Genomic DNA, 20,711 nt, shown 5'->3' with positions numbered 1-20,711 from the left:
GTGACCTTGGGCTACATGGCCCAAAGGAGGCGGTGCTTCCTGCCATTGTATGTGACCTCTGATAAGGAGCTGGAGAAGGGTCCTGCCTGTGAGGTGGATTCACTCCTGGTCAGATCAGAGGACAACTTCTGCTGTCTACTCCATCCTGTAATTGTGAGTGTATTTCCTCAATTTATATCTTAATAAATTCTGTTACCCATTTAATAGATTCACATGGATGATCTTAATATGTCAGTGTGATTTCAGCCATAATTTCAAGCTAAACATTGTATTCTCATATGGGACAGTGTAGGCTTGCAGTAAAGATACACCCTTCAACACCAATCCTTCAGAAACCAACAACTCTGATCCAGTGCCCACCTCTTCCAGGAAGTCTTCCCCTACTCTGCTAGGAGCACTTACCCTCCCCATGCTGCCCATACTATTAAGTATGTTTGCTATTATGGTCTTGATATGCCTCACTTCATTGCGTCTTGCACATCCGTCTCCCTATATAATGGCCAGATCCTGAAAGCCATGGGCTGTACTTTAATCGTTACACCTTCCCGTAAGGCTGAGCAAAGATACCTGCTCATTCCAAGCATCAGTAAATGTGTATTGCATTAAGATGCATGACCTTTCTAAAACCCAGGTAAGAGTCAAAGAGAAGGCAGCAGGGCTCAGGAAATAATTAATCGTGAGCTGATCAACATTTTGCTCTATATTTTCTCCTTCAAATCAGCTGTGGCCTTCCCCAATGTGGCCTGCCCTGCCAGGAAAAAGGATGTGGCCAGTCCTTCCTCCCTCTTAGAGGGGAATTTATTATTATTATTACTATTATTATTATTATTATTTGTGTGTGTGCATGGTGGAGATTGGGAGGTGCCACAGTATACATGTGGAGGTCAGAGGACAACTTTTGTGAAGTTGGTTATCTCTTTCTACCTGTATATGAGTTCCAGGAACTGAACTTGGGTTGCCAGACTTGCACAGCAGACCCCTTTATCTGTTGATCCGTCCTGCCAGCCCCTCTGGGAGGAAGTTGAATGGGTTACATTTCAGAGGGGAAAACTGAGGCACAGATATGGAGGAGGACAGATCAGATCGCACCGTCTGCAGTGGAAAGTCCCTTAGAAAACAAGACAAGGACAATGGCTGAGCCTGGAAGTAGAAGGTGGGAAAGTCGATTCCTATGAGCCAGGCTTCTGCCAGGTCACAGTGCAGGGCGAGATCGAGGGATGGCAAATTGTGAGCTACGTAGTAAAATGGGGAACATGGCCACCCAAAGTCTCTGGATATTGTTCCCCCATAGACAGTATGTTGAGATCACTGTGGAAACCATTCCATATCTCGATGCTTCATTCCTGACTCTGACATAGTTCCTGGAAGTAGAAAGAGAAAGGGTTGTCTCCTCTCTCCAGACTTCAGTAGGGGACATGGCTGTTGAGCATAGTGAACGCTCTCTTTTCATCAGCCCCTCCATGAGCACCTCCCCCAGAGTCAGCAGGTTACAATCTCTGAGCTTAGTACTTCTAGAACCTTCTCTTCCTCATGTTGTCAAAGCTAGGCAATGGCAGACACACACACACACACACACACACACACACACACACACACACACACACTGCATGCATACATATGCATATATAACTATGAGACATCAATTTCTGCCAAGTACAGTTAAGAGCATAATCTAATTCAGACGATATTTAAAGGCTAATGCTTTGCCCAAGACATATCAAAATCTCAAGATGAAGAAAATCAGCCCATGAGCACACAGTTCTTGTAAAAACCTAAATCTTGTCTTTGGTTGGATATTGGCTTAAACCTGTTCAAATACGAAAGGCCTCAGGTCTCCCAATCACCCTAGAAAATGAAGGCTGCCTCCCTGCTACATCAGCGCAGCTTGACCCAGAGCAGTAAAGGCAGAAGCCTACTCCTCTGTGAAGATCCTCTTATCCCCTAAGGGGGCACAGGAGCCATTTGTTCCATCTCAGACCTCACCCCTCTATAATATTCTTGGTCATGAACTGTTTCTGCTAAGGCACACTGGCTGCTATTTAAAAACTCCCAGAGAGATCTTCTGGGTTGGTTTGCACCCATACACCTGAGTCCCTGCCAGACCCCTGCCTAGGAAATATTCCAGAAAATTCTTGCAGGTGTGCACATTCATGCAAGGCCTTCAGGCCCCAAGGATTCCAGGACAAATGTAGGCTCCAGCAGGGAGATCCCTACTGGGCTGGAGAGACCATCCATGGTCTCACAGTGCAGCCTGCTGGGCACCAGTGATGTACAGTGATGGAGAGTGAAGGGTATCTGTGTAAGAATGGACATGCATGCTGCCTCCCCTCTATGATATTCAGTTTCCTTTAAGGGACCCCCAAGCCTCGAGATTAGATTTCAAGGCCTTTAATGGTAAAAGACAACAAGTTCCCAGTCTTTCAACAGGCAGCACAAGTGTACATACAAGCGTTCTAGAACGTGCCAAGCCAGTGTATAAATTTTCATCCATCTTTCAAGCCAAGCTCCATGAGTGTACCTTCTTCATGAGACAAGAAAAGGCAACACCACACATTAGTAAACAGCAGCCACACAAAAGTACCCCATCATGGAGCCCACGATGGCTCAGAGTGGGGAGCCACCAGCTTAGTCTCTATGTGCCGAGTGGGTCTTTATGGGTAGTAGCCGAAGAGATGAAAGATAAGAAGCAGGAGAGAGAAATCATGCTAAACAGGTACCTTTAAGATTAGCAAAAGGGAAGCCGGGTGTGGTGGCTCACACCTTTAATCCCAGCACTCAGGAGGCAGAGGCAGGTGGATCTCTGAGTTCCAGACCAGCATGGTCTACAGAGTGAGTTCCAGGACAGCCAGGGCTACATAGAGAAACCCTGTCTTAACAAAACAAAAAAGAAGAAGGAGAGGAGGAAAACAGCAGGGTGGCAGGGATAAGGGAAGTCCTGGGGCTTTGGGTAGTAAAGAAGAAGCAGAGGCCTTTGAGAATTGGATAAATGAAGACTCCTTTGAGAAGAGCGAGTGGTGGGGAGGGGTCATTGTGGAGTTCACAGAGGGAAAGGGCTGCTTCCCACATGTTTCACCTTAGTTTTCTCTGTACGAGCTCTCTGAGTATCTGCTTGTGGCTCCTAGAGAGCCTGCCCCTTCCCTCTCCCAACACCTTCCTTCCCTGAGGCCAATCAAGCCTTCACTTTCCAGCATTTCCCTGAGATGCGAAGTCCTCAGGCCACAGGCTAGGCAGCTGCCTGCTCACTCCCCCCATACACTACAGAGTGTTTATCTGAACTTCTCAGCACCTCCAGGCTCAGCCTTCCTCCCGTTCCCACCAAGGCTGTCCGTCCTGAGGACAGTCTCCAACTCTGCTCCAGTTCCCAGTGCCCAGTCTAGACAGAGCTGAGCTCTCTAAATCTGGCAGCCCGGGAGCAGGACTCTGCCCCAAGGGTGATTCTTGCCCTGCAGATGAGGCTGTTGTGGTTAGCCAAACCTCAGTACGTATTGGAGTCATTTCCCATTTAACTGGCAGGCAAATCACCTGAAGCCTCTGGGGGAAAGACAGGGCTTTCTGGAAGGGAGGATTTTTGTTTTTCACTCATACTTTTAAAAACAAATGGGTAGTCAGACAAAACAGGCGACAGAGGTGGGTGGCCGCTTGAGATGCCAAGAGAAAGAGATCAAAGCCTGCTCCGAATGGAAGAAGCAGACTTGGTGTGGCCCCAGGAACAGTCTAGGTGGCCCATGCTATGAAAAGGCAGCCAGGAAACAGAGCTGCTGGGTGAGGAGTCTCGGTCATAGTCACCCCCACCCCTGCTCCCAGGCCCAGGCATTTCAGTTAATGATTCATCTGGAAGGAACACCTGCTTCTCCCAGTTCCTTGGGAGGGCTCACACAAGGTAGTGCCAGGAGATGAACCTGCCCAAACTCTGGCCCCATGCTGCTTTCCTTCTCCTCAGGCTGGAATTCCTCCCATGGGCTCAATCCTTTTGGCAGCTGCCCCTTCCCCAAACCAGGGCAGTGGACCAGGAACACTCTCTGTGTCTGCAAGCTTGATAAGTAGATCATTAAAACCACCACAAGGGCCCATGCGATAGGAAGGCCATTATTTCGGTCTGTAAGCTAAAGCCTTCCATTTTTTCTAAATGATAGCCTCCTACCAAGTTAGCTAACAGATCCCTCAGTTCAACCTCTCAGAATCTTGAAAGCCAAGGAGGGGGAAAAAAATGTCTCAAAGAAATAGTAGCTTTGGTCCTCCAATGCTGCCTCCTGACATTCTATCCTGGAAGAAGGCTGACGGTGAACAACAAGTTTCTAGACTCTAGAAATCTAGAATCTGGAGTCTTTAACTATTTTAAGCTAGCCAGACTCACTGCATTCTAGTAAGTTCTTTAAAGGGTCCTTCATTGATGTTTTATAGGAGCTTGGGAAATTTCCAAGGTGTCAAATGAAGAGACGGATTCCCGGACCCAGGCTTCCTATAGTTAGAAAAACTGTGGATAGTCCTCAGTCTCTTCCAAGCCCATCAATTGATCCCTTGTGTGATTTGTCAGCTCTTTCCTCCCCCTGCACAGCATTGCAGCCACTTGGGTACCACCCGAGGTTCTATTCCATCCCAGGCCTTCCCTTGGAAAAGAACAAGAGAGACCATTCTCTGTTATTCCCAAAGAGCTGGTGGAGCAATTGAGAGCGTGATGGTCACCTAACGACGGAAGTCTTAGAACATCAACCTGTACTATCTTCTTCCCCTTCCATCCTCCAGCATATCCCAGCACTACTTCCCCAACCATAAGCACCAGAGCAAAGGCACATAACCTGGAAGAGCAGGTCCCCCTACTTGAACAGCAGACTGCCAGGGGCCAAGATGGTGGATGGTGTATTGGTTAGGATTTGCATCTTAAGCAATCCCAAAAAGTTCCCTCCCACACTCACCTGATGAGGTCAATGGGTTGAAATTTATAAAACACTCCATAGCGTGCCCATTCCTGATACAGCAGCTAAGCAAGAAAAAGAAAAGGAAGACAGATTAGCAGTGGAGTGGGCAACTGTTCACCTCATTTTGTTCAATGTAAAGTCAAAATGTTATCCCCAAGGCCCAACTTCTAGAAATCTCATGAGTTGTCCACATAGGTATATCCAAAGGCAGAAAGCTACAGAAACTGTCTTCTCCTTCCCCGAATAATAGAAATCACCTACACACATCTAGAAACACTCAGGTACATAATAAGCATCAATCACCCTTATCCCAGCTTGCCTGGCCCAGCATGAGTCCTGACACTCATTGTTCACCCACTTAACAAGTATTCACTGAATGTTGCCTATATTCCAGGCACTGTCCAGACTCTAGATGCTGCAATAAACCCATTAAAATCACTGTTGCCATGGTGCTTGTACCTGATGTGGGCAGACAACTATAAATATATAAGATTCATAAATGCCATTAAAATAAATCAAGGTGTGGATGACATAATGTGGGATAGGGGCAGGATGCTGTTTTAGGTGGGATGGATAGAGAGAGGGTGCCTCTTTGAAGAGGCAACATCAAATGTGGAGAATACCCACTTTCCCTGTGCAGAGTCTCTGAGGTATCTGTGGACTAGCCTGGGATAGGGACAGAGGAAACACCGGGAGACTGATATTAGGTGACTTGCAGAAGGTACCAGATTTGGTGCTAAAGGCTATGATGAAAGCTCTGGATTTTGAAGGAAAACCCTGGGCAACTTGCTGCTGAGGGGAGAAACAGACTAACTTAGATTGCAGAAGGTTCATTCTAGTTATTATATGGAGAAAAGACTGAAGAGCAGGGAAACATGGAGGCTCTTGGTGGGATGGTCCAGGGGAGAGATGATGGCTATACTCATATGTGTGATGAGAGATATGTGACTTTGCATATTGATTTGTGACTGAATTAGATGCAGGGTGGGGGATGAGAACTTGGCCTGAGCACTTGAGTAACCATGATGCATTTACTGAAATGGGAGGACTGTAGAAAGAACAGAGTTATAGAGGCAGACACCAGAGTTTACTTTAGGATGTGTTAATTTGAGATGCTTTTTGGGTATCCTCAGGGATGTTAAATAAGCAGCCAGGTATAGATATCTGAGTGTAAAGGACAGTCCAGGCTGGGGAAGCAAATGTGTTAGTTATTAGAAAGAAGAGATATGCCACCAAGTCATCACATCGCCAAAGAATAAAAACTGAGTATAGACCCAGACACCATCAGGGTTAAAGGACCAGGGGTTGGTGAAGAAACTGTGAAGAGTCTAAAGGATCAGGCAGTGGTGAGGAAGAGGAGCACAGGGTGTAGCTAAGAGAAGAAAGGTTCTAATGGGTCAGATGAGAATGGAAAAGTGGCCATTGAAGTCTGTAACTTGGCGGTCACTAATTACCTTCACATGAGAGGTTTCAAGGTAGGAGGAACCAAATCTGAGTGGACTGCCCACAAAAGACGTAGGGAGGAAATAACTACACCAAATACCTCAGGCACCTGGGTGGTGGGCAGCAACTCCAGCAAAAGCAAGCCACATCTCCAAGCAGTTCAGTTTCAAATCCCTGGCTAATAAGCTTCACCAGTCCCCTATCAATAAATCCGGTAATTTAGTAATGAACTAACATTAGCCCTCACACAGACAGCCATGCTGCCAGATACTGGTGCTTAATCAAATGTAAGTCTAGAACTGCCCGACAAAACCATCTCTGTATTGTAGTTTTTATACTCTTCACACATCACACAGAACTCCCAAGGAACTCTTCCAAGGAGGGACCTGTACTCTAAAGAGCCTTTGCCTGCGGGACACCAGCTTGGCAACAAGCCTTTTACCTGTGGTCCTTTAAAGACACTATCCTCAAGCTGAAATCAGAACTAACAATCCTACTTAAAGGCTATAGACTTTTATTGTCATAGCATCTCCCAGAAAATGTAAAACACAACCAGAAACCATGCAGTCTGATGAAACAAGGTACACCAGCAGTTATAGTTTAAAAGTGGGGGAGGGGACACTCAGACACAAAGGGGCCTTCAAAAGAGGTCTGAACTCCCAAGCCCTGACACTGCTCATTCAAGGGTAATGGCCTCTGAGTTTACTTCTGCTATTGTTAATGCATTTCCTCTTCTCCTTCTAAGGGTGATTCTACTGCCCTGAGCTCCCAAGAGCAAAGCTTGGGCTCTCAGCACCTTGTTGTTACAGAGACATCACTTATGTCCCCGAAGGAGTCTAGCTTGCGTCAGAAGGTAGGATGAATTGAGTTCCCTTGACAATAACTAGGATGTCACTGTCCATCACGTAGGCTCTGATCTTCAGAGAAAATTCCTACCTAAGTTGTGAGTCCAGCTCATACTGGAGCCCGAGAACATATTTTTGCTACTTGTTCCAAAGGGAAAAACTAAAAATGCTCCAAGAAGCCAGTAGAACCCCAGTCAGAGACCACAGAGACAGGCCAGGGCAGAAGCTTCACTTCTGCCTGGAATCTGGTCCTGTGATCAGATGCTTCCAAAGTCCCCTACTCAAGGAAGCATCCTCCACACACAGGAGATCATTCCCATAGCAGGTGCTAAGAATGCTGCCTGATCTTAATCTAAGGGGTCGGAGGGACACTGAGGCAAGCATCACTACAGCACCATCTTGGCTGCAGGTACCCTGGCTACTCACATACACTTCAATCACCTGCATGGGAGACAGGAAAGGAGAAGACTGCTCCAGATCTCCTCCCTCAAGAACATTCATTCATATACACAAAAGTGAGCCATGATAAACTGCAGGTTCCGTGGTCCCCAAGGGAGACATGCCTTGTAGTCTCAGCCCCATGAGGGTAAGCATGCTATTAGTAAAGGGCAGGCAGACAACCATGGTAACTTGTATCAGTTTCTTTAAACATACAGAGCCTAGAACCTTCTAATGCAGCTCTTAATCTATTTCCTCACGTAATGCTATACCGTGTTCTCTCTCCACCAACTGGTCAAATCTGCACATTAAACCAGAGGCTGCAGCTCTTTATTAAAGGAAGGGACCTTCTGCTATGTTCTCGGATGTGATTCAGGCACAAGTGTTTGACCCCAAGCCTTTGTAACAGGGAACAACCACCCCTGGAGACTGCCCTTTCTGACATATTAAGGCACATAAACAGTATATTCAGCTCCCCCAACCCAAGGGGCTTCACATCTGACAGTGGGCCTCTACTGAAAAAAAAAAATCAGGGGTGACAATCCTTTGCAATGCTCCAGAATGTCATTGTGTTGGGACTCATGGTCCACCCTGAAGTTGCATGTTCCTTGGTGATCAGCTAGATGTTCCCAAGATGGGCAGAAAGTGACCAGTAGCAGATAGCCCAGAAGCAATCATGGGACAGGATCCAGCCTGAATAGAGGAGACTAGACTCCACCAACAGATTCTCGGTGACCCACTGGAACATCTGCCAAACTCTCTGGGCCTCACCCTCTCCTCCGCTAACACACAGTCTGGACACCCCGGCAGTTAATCCTCAAGTGGACACCCCCAAGCCAAAGGGCCGTCCTGTATAGACACTTTGAAAGCGCAGGCTTGGTTCTAATCACACCCTTTGGAGTGGTCCGTTTACTACCTGTCCGCTAGAGAAGAGGGCCACCTGAAAAGGCAGAAAACCCAGAACCAAGGGCTTCCAAAACACTGGGGAAAACTCACGTTCCCGAATTGCACCTAGGGTCCTTTCCTCCTCAAAGGTGGGTTCCCACAAGCCAGGCAGCCCTCAGAAGAGGGGGACAGTCACTTTTCTGGGACCCTCTGGGAAAGGGGGTCGCTCTAACGAATGTGAAAAGAAGCAGTAGCTGGAAGCCAGAGGGATCTGTGCAGGCCCAGACTGCTCCCTGGTCCTGCTGCCCTGGCTTCTAGGAAGGCAGGAAACCCCTCCTGTACTCCAGAGGCAAGAAATCTCCACTTAATTGCCCTCCAGGAAGGGAGGGAGAGACTGCCAGCCCCTACCTGGGGCTGAGTCATCTCTTCTGCAGCAGTACAGGAGGCAAGCTGGAGAAGGGGGAGTTCCTTACTCTCCAGGGCCTCTAGGGTCCCCTGAAGTCAGCCTGGCAGGAGCCGAGCCTTGGGGAGATCGTGGGAACGGGCACAAATTACAAGGAAAGCCTGAGTGAAGGGAAGCATCCAGGGCAGGGTGGCCATTTTGGGTTACAGTTTCAAATCATCTTCAAAGGCCCCCAGAGAAGAAGCCATCCCACTCCACAACACCCAAGGCTGTTCTACATCCTCCAGCGCAAAGGCAGCAAAGCCTTTTCCTTAACCTGGCCAAGATGCTCCTCACAGCCATATCAGAGGACAATTATTTGAATTTCACAAAACCAAGGGAATCCTTGGGTGTATGAGGAGAACTTCCTATGTTTGTTCTTCCCAAGGACACAGCTTCCCAAACAATGGGTCATGACCCCATATGAAGCATCTTAACTAAGTGTGGTGATCACATTAGGTAAAAGACTCCAAACACACACAGAACAGAACGTGTAACGAATCTGCTGTGTTTCTGGAGGTGCGCACTAGAACCGCGTCACTGTAGCCTCAATTCTGAACAATATGCCCTGCACCATGCACACCATTGTACCATACACCACCAACAAACACTGCCTAAAACCCCTCAGCTCGAATTTGAGACTATGCATGTTATGAACCGCAGTGTTTTGCTGTACACACGTCTTCTGCTCCTTCAGAAGCATAATAGTTTCATTATGGAAAATAAAGACTGTATTTATTTTCCCATCATCCCTCACTCACTCAATATCAAATTATTGTATCTTTGGAATAAATGTGTCTTGTTAGAAAGTTTGGTTTTAAAATTTGCTGTTGGAGTTGCTGACTTTGATTTTTTTAAAAAAAAAAATCACTAAATTGGAAATTTGGTTTGGGATTAGGACAGAATTTCCAACAATTTTGGAGACAGTCCTAAACAGACTTCTCCCATTTTGCACTACATATTTATGCATAATGGCATTCTCAGCACTGGCAATTTTAAAAATCAATGTGTCAATCAACTCTGAAAAATGTTGAGGATGGTCTATGTCCTCTGTATCAATATTCATCCAACACTTAACTTTTTGTGCAAAAATAAATAGAAGCATCCATTTTGCTAGCAAACAAATGTGCTTTTGTTTTTAATAAATTATAAATAAAAAAGTGATTGTTTTTCCTCCTATGAGCCAAGCTCCATGTGCCTCAGTCTCCAGCCATCTTTGCCTGAGAAATATCTCAGGTCCTGACAGTTGACTTGAGGTAATAGACAAATAGTTTTCTACATTTCAAACACCGAGTATTGGGGTACTTAAAAGAAACTGTTCTCTCACGTTATTTCTGAAGATGACAAATGCAATCTCATTAGAAATGTTTTCAAAAGCGTTAGTGAGGGAATCTAAGGACAAGCTTCTGGGTTTTCTCAGAACTGGGACAATGTAAAAACTGTATGTATACCAAAAAACTGATTCAAATTAAACTGATGATTTATTAGCAATGAATGTTGACTCATACACCTATTTTATATACCTACATATCCTGGTTCGTGGAAAAAAATTTCCAAAGCAAAAGGGGTCTGAGGGTAAAGTTTAAGCCTTGCTCTAGGATTTTGTAGGCTCCCCTGCACATCAGTCATGCCTGTGGAGTAAGAATCCCTTGTGGTCTGGTGGCCACAGTTTTAGTCATGACTCCAAAATCATCGTAGACATTGCAGCCAGTGTCCTGTCCTCACTGGGGGTCAGTTTCCTTCTAGGTGGTCAGGAAAAAAAAAAAAAGCTTTTATTTTCCACTAGGGTTTCGTCTATCTCACAGCATGGCAAAGTTCTCTTCTCTACCCATGCCCAGGAAGAGAAAAGTAAAAGTGACAGAACTGGCCAGCAAACTGAAGCGAAAACCATACAGAGGGGACCTCTTGTCGTTAGAGACACTTGTTTACCTGTGAGCAGCATCATGCCATCAGCACTGGAATTACCTGGCGAGATACCACTCTACCTAGCAGGTCTCTCACTGACTCTCACAGCCTTCTGCCAGCAGGAGGATGTGCTATCACCCTTACACTAGCCTGAGCATGGGCTAATGTATTTATAATAATAGTATCGTGTTAACAATACAATCTTACTCCAGAAACAAATACACATTTATTTGGACAGACTGCACTTTGCTTCTCTGTACAAGTGCCCATAGCAGAGGGCCGTCTGGATTTCCCTGAGTTAACTGTGTATCCCTGGACTCTGTGATACTCCTTGATAGGCTAAAGTCCTCACCATCCAGCAGGCAGTTTCTCGGGCAGGCAATGACTAGTAATGACCATTTAAAGGGGAGAGGCATGGAAATCAGAGTGTAGGAGGGCAGAAAACGGTCGGCTGAGAGAGGTGAGATGGGGAGGGGGATCGCTTCCGCCTTTTCCTTTAAATGTGATGCGGGACTTTTCAGGAAATTAAACACTGAGGCTATTAGCATCAGATAGGAAACAGATGAGGTTGAGACATCACAATACTACAGCAGATTCCCCAGGCAGGCAGAGTGGGGACATGTGTAAGCAATCACAGCAGTATTTCTGGAAAAGACCTTTTATGTTTTTAATACTTAACACTTCATAACAGGGACTAATAGGCAGGATAAAAAGAAGGCGACGTGGGGCATGAGTGGTTTTCCAGACAACAGGGTTGGGGGGAAGGAATCTCTTGAGCTTCGATTCCTCATCCCTCCCTCCCCCTCCCCCCAACTTTGGACATTAGAGCCGCCCACCGGAGGCTGGGCAACAGGATGCCATGAGCAACTGATAGACCTATCCTTACCAAAGAGGCTGGAACCATCCTTTATTGCATATACCTGGATGACCCCGTGGGGCCAGAGTACCAGCCAACAAAACAAGCATCATCGCAGGGAGCTTGGCAACGTATCATATGGTCAGGAGCTGTGGCCACCACTGGAGTGGTCCCTCTGAAGGAAACATCATCCTTCTCCTAACCGTCCTCTGGTTCCTAGCTCCCTCTCATGTGCAGCCTGCTGGAGCTTCCTTCTCCCTCAGCATTCCCCTTTGTAATTTAGGAGCGGCTTTACTCTGCTTGCCTGCCTATAGGACAGGAAAATGTCATAAAGATGACCCAAAAGAACCCATAATGGATACCCACGGATAATCACACATGTTTGTCAGGGACACCAGAGGCAAGGGGATTCTAAGCGCTTCTCCCTAGGGCAGTGTGACCTTGGGTAATGTGTTCAGTCTCTGCCAAGGTGTTCACATCTGTACTTTAAGGAAGTTTGACAGTCAGTGCCGCTCAGTTGGTGCTCTTGTCTTTGAAGGGTAGGATAAAGATTTTGTGATGAGAAAACCGTTAAAATTAGATGTGTAAATGGAACACTTATGACACCTGCAGCCAGTTCCACACCCAGCCATGGTTTTACACACCCAAGGTCCTCAGTGCAGCACAAAAGAGGCTTACCTTCCTGTCATTCATGTCATCCCCTGGACTATCATATTCACCCTGCAGGGAAAAAGAAATACTCGATAAAGCCAACGAAATCACCCAAACCAATGCCAAATGAGAGAGGATTTTCTTTTTTTTCTTTTCTTTTTTTTTTTTTTTTTTTAATTTTCTAATGCCATCCCTTTCTTTCATTTCTATTTAAGGAAAGTCAGAAACATTGCATGGTCAGGAGCCAATATTAGATTTCTTAGTCGTCACCTTGCAGTGTTTAATTAGGATAGCTTCTCACAGAAAATGCCCCCCTCCTGTACCTTAGATATGAGCCCAGGTTACTACTCTTAACCCATGCAATGGTAGGGTCTGCACCTGTCAATGGGTTAGGATATGAAGTAAAATGTCATCCCATGTCCACCACTGGCAGGACTTAGCTTTATATGCTCCACAGCAAAGATGTCAGAACTTGGAAGGCCTGTTAATTGGACTCCTGTGGCTGCATTGCGTGACAGATGTTGGATGATGGTGAAGCCAAGAGGTATTCAGTTCTAATTCTTCACAAGTTGTCTTGAAAAATGATTGCATTGTATATTGGGAAGAAGGTTACTCCCAGGCAAGGAGTGCTTCCTGCCTGTGTATTACCCAAGCCTCTGAGGTTTCTTCCATGGCTATCCACCTGCCTTCATTAACAACCCAGCCACGCATACTTTTAATCAACCATATACAACATCTGTATTTTCACACTGTTGCCAAAAACAAAGATAAGGTGTCAAGGAAAGCTTGGACAAAAGCCAACACCTCTTGCCATCTGTGAAAATGACTGGGAGGACAGTTTGAGACCCTTGGCAAAAACTGAACCACGTGTTACCTTCAGCAATGAGAAGGTTTCAGGGTTGGCAAAGGCGTTTCAGTCTCAGAGTTCACTCCTGCCTCATTTTGCCATATATTCACCTACGCCAAGACCTGTGGCTTCAACTTTTGGAAGATTAGAAAGAACATGGTGATAAAAATAGTATTTACAGGCAGCCATGGCACACACCTGTAATCCCAGCTCTCAGAAGCTGAGTTAAGAGGCTCGTGAGTTTGAGGTCACAGAGTGAGACCCTGTATCAAAAAGGGAAAGAAAGAAAGAAAGAAAGAAAGAAAGAAAGAAAGAAAGAAAGAAAGAAAGAAAGAAAAGAAGGAAGGAAGGAAGGAAGGAAGGAAGGAAGGAAGGAGAGGGGGAGGGAGAGAGAAGAGAAAGCAAGGAATGGGAAAGGGACATGAAGAGAGAGTACTTACATCATGAAGTGGGTAGGCAGCCTCATAGATATTGTTTGCTATCAGAGAATTAATACCTACAGAGAAAGAAGATGAGAATAAGAATGCTAATGTAGGGCCTTCTCAAACCATATTTCCATAAATATTAAACTCTCATGTGCTCCTAGCTGTGAATCATTGCATTCTCCTCTATATCCCTCCACTCTGCAGGCCCTTCCTCAAGCTTAGTTTTTAGTATAAGGGAAATGTTGTCCATTCCCAAATCCCAGTGACATTTTCACATTAATATACTGTCTGAACCTTCACATCCCTTCTGTCCTCTCATACTGCTTACTCTAGCCCAATGTCCTCCACACCATACGGCCACAAGCATCATTTGGGACCCTCTGTGTTCCATATCAGCATAGATGTGTTCTGATGGACGACTTTGACCATGATAAATTAAAGTTGATGTCAATGTTTCCCATCCTACCTTCCAGTCTCTTCACAGGAGTTTGTTGTTACGGTGACTGGCCTGCCTACCCAGACTGTAATAGCCCTGAGATGGGAGATACTCTGCACAGCAGGTCTCAAAATAAGGTTTAGGGATCACTGGGAGACCTCTGACTCTTCCATGGCCCTCATACTGTGGAATGTTAATGGTGACAAGGTTGTGAGCATACTGTAATGTCACTGCCATTATTTGTCCTTTACACTAACTCTTTCATGGATACATAAAGGGGGTTTGTGGCACATCATGATGTCATCCCTTTGGCTGATAGAATATATGCTTATGCCTTCTTGTACTCTATATATTTCTCAGTTTTAACTCTAGTACAATAAAATCTGGTTAATAAAAACCATCTAAATAAAATCTCTTGAATGCCCCCAATAATTTATTATTTATTTTATTTTTGAGATTATAATATAATTACATCATTCCCCCTTTCTTCCCTCTAAACCTCTCCATTTGCTTCACTTTACACTTTCAAATTTATGGTCTCTTTGTTAATTTTGTTACATACATATATCCACATGTATATACATATATATTCCTAAGTACAGCCTTCTCAGTCTGTATAATGTTACTCGAATGCATGTTTTCAGGGCGGACTATCTGGTATTGGATAACCAACTGGTGTGCTCTTCCCTGGGGAGGACTATACCTCACACCCTCCTTCCTCAGTTGTCTGTAGTTCTTTGTGCAGAGTTGAGGCCTTGTGGGCTTCCCCCCATTCACTTTGCCATGTCTATTGGTGTTGTCCTTGTCCTGCTCATGATTAGGCAGTTGGTGAGACTTTATGGGTGCCTGTTCTGACATTACTAGCAGACTCAGTCTCACAGCAAGTGCCAACATTTTAAAAGGCAAAGATGCCCTGAGATTTAAAAAGAAAGAAAGAAAGAAAGAAAGAAAGAAAGAAAGAAAGAAAGAAAGAAAGGAAGGAAGGAGGAAGGAAGGAAGGAAGATGAAAGAAAGAAAGAAAGAAAGAAAGAAAGAAAGAAAGAAAGAAAGAAAGAAAGAAAGAAAGAAAGAAAGAAAGAAAGGAAAGCCAGCCAGCAAACTACACAGGGACTTGTTGTTTACTCCTAACCGTACTTCATGCCTCTTGGCCAGAGCAAATGCTGACTGGATGGATGCTGCTCTCTCTCTAACTCTGATACACCGACAGAAGAGAGCTTCTGCTCACGTAAGGACACAGTTATTTGCTTGTTTCATTCTTGCTTTTATTGAGGCTATAAAGTAGTCTGTATGTTCTGGTTAGGATGAGCTGACCTGGGTCACCAGCTTCCAGGTAGGAGAAATTGTATCTTGCCAACTCAGAGTACTAAGATCCTGCATGCTAGAGTCCACATTCAATCTCAGAGAGAAAGAAACGGAAGTTTCTGGTACCCAGTAATTTCTCTTTGACCTTGCATACACTTTCATTCCTGAACCATTCTTTGCAGAGAGGTAGTGGACAGCAGTGAGTCAAAATTATGGAGTTCAGAGGAAAACAGCATGATGCCCAGATGCTGAGTGGTCTGTGTTGTTATTGGCTCTGCATGCACCATGAGGCTGGGACACACACAGATCTAGGCATCACCGCATTAAAATTCATCATTTTCTACCTCATGTGTCCAGCCACACCCACACATTCAGACACCAAAGAGGATTTCAAACAGTCCTCTCTTTCCCATCAGTCCTTAATTCTCGAGCCTTGCCAAGATTCATCACAATTCTAGTGTGCCACATATACCATGCCCCTCAGGCCCCGCAGATGCTCAGTAGACATGGCTACCTCCAGGGATTTGAAAGCTGAGTGTGCGGATGCCTTCAAGAGCTAGCGATCCTCTTGCAATTTCAAGTTTCCTCTGTGGGATTAATGTAAAACATGAGAAATAACTTTGGGGGTCAAGAGGTGCTGAGAGGAGGGGTGCAGATGGGGGAGGGGTGCCGAGGAGGAGGGGTGCAGATGGGGGAGGGGTGCCGAGGTGGACAAGCTACAGATTTGTTTTGCTCAGAAGACTACAGTTTCAGTCAGAGCATCATTAATCAGTTCAAGAGCCCTAACCACAGCAATATGAAGCCATCCCACAGTAATCAAAGGGAGGAGAACGGAGGTGGGGCAGTGGGGGTGAGCTGGTATTTCAAAGCTACAAACATGCTGTCGGCATGGATAGAGGCTGAAGCGTCACGGGTAGGTAGGATCCCCAGCATGACCACACCCCAAGAATGACCTCATTCACACCCCACAGTTGCCATAGCAGCTATATATACCCCAAAGACAGTATTAACACTTCATGGCGGGAGGGGGAAGCAGGTGTTTCACTTTCCTTGGCTCTCCTGCTCAATCTCAGCTTCTCAGCACAGTGTGTCTGACTGACAGACACTGACAGACTGACAATCTGAGCTCAAATGGCCTGTCCTCAAAAGATCTCAGTGCCCTGGGGGCTGCGCTGTCCACCCATTTCCATCTCATCTAAAGCTCTATACACAACTCCACCTACGGCTCATCCCCTCCCAGGACACAGGCTTCCTGTTGTCCCGGGTCTTCCGCAGCCTGTAACATGCACGGCTCAGAGGGGGCTGACTGCACCTAGTTCACTGTCCCGACACTGAAGGGTGACCGTTGAAAAGCCGTCAGCCCTTGGCTGCACTTACTCAGTATCTCTTGTAGTTAGCAAGCGCCCCACCCCCCACCAGCACACACATACCCTCCTCAGTGCCTTGTTTGGCAAGCTCTCCTGATGAGGAAACTCTAGACCCCAGTTGATTAGTCTGCCTCCTAAGACAGGAAGTCCAGGCGAATGGTCTTTTGCCTTGGAGCGAAGACGACGTCAGGGTTATGAATTCTGAGTTATTCTGACTTAGATACAGGGCTCCCAAATGATGTAATTGAATGTTTCTCTGTTACCCGTAGCTGGGCACCTCCCATAGGACACCTAGGTGGTAGCACATGGGTGATCCCAATCAGTGCTGTTGGGGGCAAGGAAGGAGGGAGGACTCATAGAAGAAGGGAGGAGGGAGGACTCATAGAAGAAGGGAGGAGGGAGGACTCATAGAAGAAGGGAGGAGGGAGGCCTCATAGAAGAAGGGAGGAGGGAGGACTCATGGAAGAAGGGAGGAGGGAGGCCTCATAGAAGAAGGGAGGAGGGAGGACTCATGGAAGAAGGGAGGAGGGGAGGGGAGGCAAGCCAAAAAGTAACTGCACAACTACAGCTACCCTACTGAAGTAGGGCCGCACAAGCCTCTTCTTTCACTCCCAGACTTCAGAAACCAAGACTCTACCCCAAACAAGCATGGAAATCAGTTTGAAAGGAAAAGAAAATAATCAAACGTTTCTCAAAAAGAGAAAGAATCCCTGCTTTGAAAATTTTTGATTTTTTTTTTCCTTCCTTTACAACAAAAACGGGCTAATTGGTTCCATCATCCACCATTCATGTGGCCACAGTGGCAACGCTTTCTTCTTCAGGATCACATGTATACTCTTCCTTCACCGTATTAGGCACAGTGGGGGCAGGGAAGAGAGAGAGAGAGAGAGAGAGAGAGAGAGAGAGAGAGAGAGAGAGAGAGAAGGCAAGCTTTTGTCTTCTTCTTCCTCCCAGAATGAAGGCCATGGAGAAGCAGAAATCTCCAAGGATATTTTCTTTCATTTCTCTCTAGTCCCTAAAGAAAAGCAAAGCCTCAATTCAAGCAAGGCATAGAGTCTGGGGTCCCACATAAGCTGATCCCCAAAGTCACCAGCCCCATCTCTCCTTCACACCTCCAGCAGCTGCATACCTGTTGCTTAGAACTCTAACCCCCAAAGGGAAAGGCACTGATTCCTCATCACACAGCATGGGTCACACTTTAAACAGCCTGGGAGACCAGCCCAGCATCATGGCCCCTTTACACCCAGAAGCCTCAAAGTTAAAGACCAGGACCAGAATAGACTCAGGCTCCTGCCACGGCTAACTGAACACGCGCATCCAAAGCCCGAGCCTTGCCTTTGGCTCCGCAGACACGAAGTGAGAACAAAGTGCAGGACTTTATGGTCCGCCTCCCAGAGAGAGTCTCATTAAACCTACAAGTGCTGCTGGGTGGCAGGGAGCACAGCTCTGCTCCCTGCGGGCCAAACTCAAAGGAAACTTTCATCCTCTGGGACAGGTACTTAGAGGAATGGTGCTGTCCTCCTGAAAACCCATTTGGTTTTAATTCCCTCCACAACAGGGCCCGCTCAGCCCAGCATTCTGCTTTCATCCCTATACTCCAGCCGGACATAAATCTAAACCAGAGCCCCCAGACGGCACATTTAACAGAGACTATATTTACCCATCACCAAATTGTCTTGACGTGTGCTTAATTACTTAAATGTCTTTAATCCCAAACCTTTTCTTCTAACAAAATAGAAACCAGTTCAGCTGGATGAATGATAAACCAGATGTTTACAACACACACCGTGGTCTGGCTCCGGTCAAAATAATTAAGACATCGTCTCCTGAGCAGGAGGGGAGATGCCCAGAGCATACATTCATTTCAATGCTCTGACACCAAATGTCCATGAAAACGTACCTCCATCAATCTGTAATTTTCTATCCACAGAAAGGCAATAATAACTTCCATATGAAGGAGCAAGAAAGGTGTTTGTCCTGTGATATGGTCAAGAAGGCTAGGGTTTCTCTCCACGGATAAGCATGCTTTAAAAGCATTGCATGACGGAGCACACGTCCAGGGCCCTGGCAGCTGACCTTGGGAAATGTGACAATGATTAGAAAGGCATGGTGGGGCTCGGCCAAGAGTGTGACCGCTCACATGCTTCTCCCACTAGGCAGAGCCTAGCTTGTAAATAGTGTTCATCTCTGAAGAGTGTGTACATTAGCCCGTAATCTCTCGCTTGCGGGGTGGAAACTAAGGAGAAGCTGAGATGCTCCCTTTCCAGGGGGCTGATGGGAGGAACCTAGGATGTCAATGTGCAGGGGCTGGAGAGATCGCTCAGTGGCCAAGAGTTGTCGTTGCTGCTGCAGAGGACCCCAGTTCAGTTTCAGGACCCACACCAAGTGACTGATAACTGTCTATAACTCTAACTTGAGAAGACTCAATGCCCTCTTCTGGCCTCCGTGGACACCACGCCCTCAGTTTCTCAAGGTCAGATACTCCTGTTTTGCCTTTTGGATACTAATTTCAACCCTCTCCAAAGAGGGGAGAATCAAAGGCAAGGAGAGGGAACTAGCATTGTACATTCATTTCCGCATGCTCCTATGATGCAGTTTAGAAAATGACAAGAAGTGGGCTCTTTATAGGCAGGCGTGGTTACCCTCGGGTATTTCTGAGGACCACGAGGCAGAGCCTTCTGTAATGCTCCCCACGTTCCTAAATGTCATTAAGACGCCTGTAACAGTCCGCCCTGCTGTACCTGTGTCCTTCTCGTTTTCTCTAGCTGACCTTGGGGCTCCTGGGAATCACCCGAGTAGATAGTGACAGCGCACATCCTAACGCTTTGTCCCTGCAGATTTCAGAGCATCACCTACGGAATCTGGTGACTGGAATTGTAACCGGGACAGCAGGCGGCTCTGATGCCATGGAAGTGCACGGCCACCATATCCTGAGGTCATGTTTCAAAGAGCTAATCCAGGAGGACAGACTTCTTCTAATTACCCTCACAGACTAATTTGAATCCTGCAAGTTGGCATCCCTTTTCCTATAACTGTCCACTCCCACCCGTTCTGAGGTCTGTAGGTGTCCTGGAGCCCAGGTCCTGACTGGCGCCCTGACTCCTTTGCACATTTGTAGAATGGTGAGTTTCTCCTCTGGCCTCATCGTCTTGTATGTAAAGGAGACCACATGGCCCTTTAGAATCACAGGTTCTAGTACACGTCAGAGCTAGGGGTTTCAGCAATGCTACAGAATTCCCGTTGCCTGGTGGGCCAGAAACAGGCCAGGGAGGGGTTGTGACTTGCTCCAGTTTCCCAGTTTGTTCATCCCAGAACCAGAGGGACCCACTATTCCATCCATGCCAGGTACATACCTACCATCCAGTTCCCCTTCTCGACACATCTCCACCCTGCCCCAGCTGATAGGAGTAGACCGACATAGTCCGTGGTCTCCTCCTGCTTCCCACCCCTCAGAGGGAGGGGAAAGGCTTGAGACTCCTGGCCTTCTGTCCAGTCACCTGCATAAGGACATTCCTCTACGACCCAAGGGCTTCTGCCCCTTTATAGGTCTAGAGAGGTAGACAGCTCTGGCACTGTGAGTTTCAGATTGCTGCGTCACTCCTGGTACCTTACAATTTCCACCCTGGGCTTCTGTGAATGGTGGTTCGATGCCTTCCCTGGATGGTCCTGTATGTGGCACGCCTGCCGCCAGGACACTGGCTGACTCCGCAATTGCTGCATCTGTTCCCTGTCTTACCTGCTCTCCTTTCACGAATCACTTCTCCTAGGCAGCCCCATGCTTACTCATTACCCCTCCTCCGGAAGTCCCTCTCTGCATCTCATTTGAAACACCCCATCTCCAGACCCTTTCTTTATTTACTCTTCCATTTAAATGCATGTCCTGCATGACGAGTCCATTTTGTTTATTGGCTTATTTTCCATCTCCCTTCACTAGAATGTCAACTCCCTGCAAA

At 46.5% G+C, this 20,711-nt stretch overlaps 1 protein-coding gene across 3 annotated transcripts in view; it reads right to left on the bottom strand.

Annotated features, from left to right (window-relative positions):
- Ano2 (anoctamin 2) overlaps positions 1-20,711 on the bottom strand; it is a 333,798-nt gene that overhangs the window by 217,499 nt on the left and 95,588 nt on the right. For all 3 annotated transcript variants that reach the window (XM_059258640.1, XM_059258638.1, XM_059258639.1), the window contains exons 7-9: positions 13,669-13,724; positions 12,409-12,450; positions 4,914-4,978 (exon numbers count right to left, since the gene is read on the bottom strand). In XM_059258640.1, coding sequence (XP_059114623.1) covers positions 4,914-4,978; positions 12,409-12,450; positions 13,669-13,724 — 163 coding nt within the window. The remainder of the gene's footprint in view (positions 1-4,913; positions 4,979-12,408; positions 12,451-13,668; positions 13,725-20,711) is intronic.

This window comes from Peromyscus eremicus, chromosome 3 (genome assembly GCF_949786415.1).
Source record: "Peromyscus eremicus chromosome 3, PerEre_H2_v1, whole genome shotgun sequence".
Classification (NCBI taxonomy): domain Eukaryota; kingdom Metazoa; phylum Chordata; class Mammalia; order Rodentia; family Cricetidae; genus Peromyscus; species Peromyscus eremicus.
Note: the sequence above shows the minus strand (reverse complement) of the source record. Positions and strands in the feature narration are given on the sequence as shown.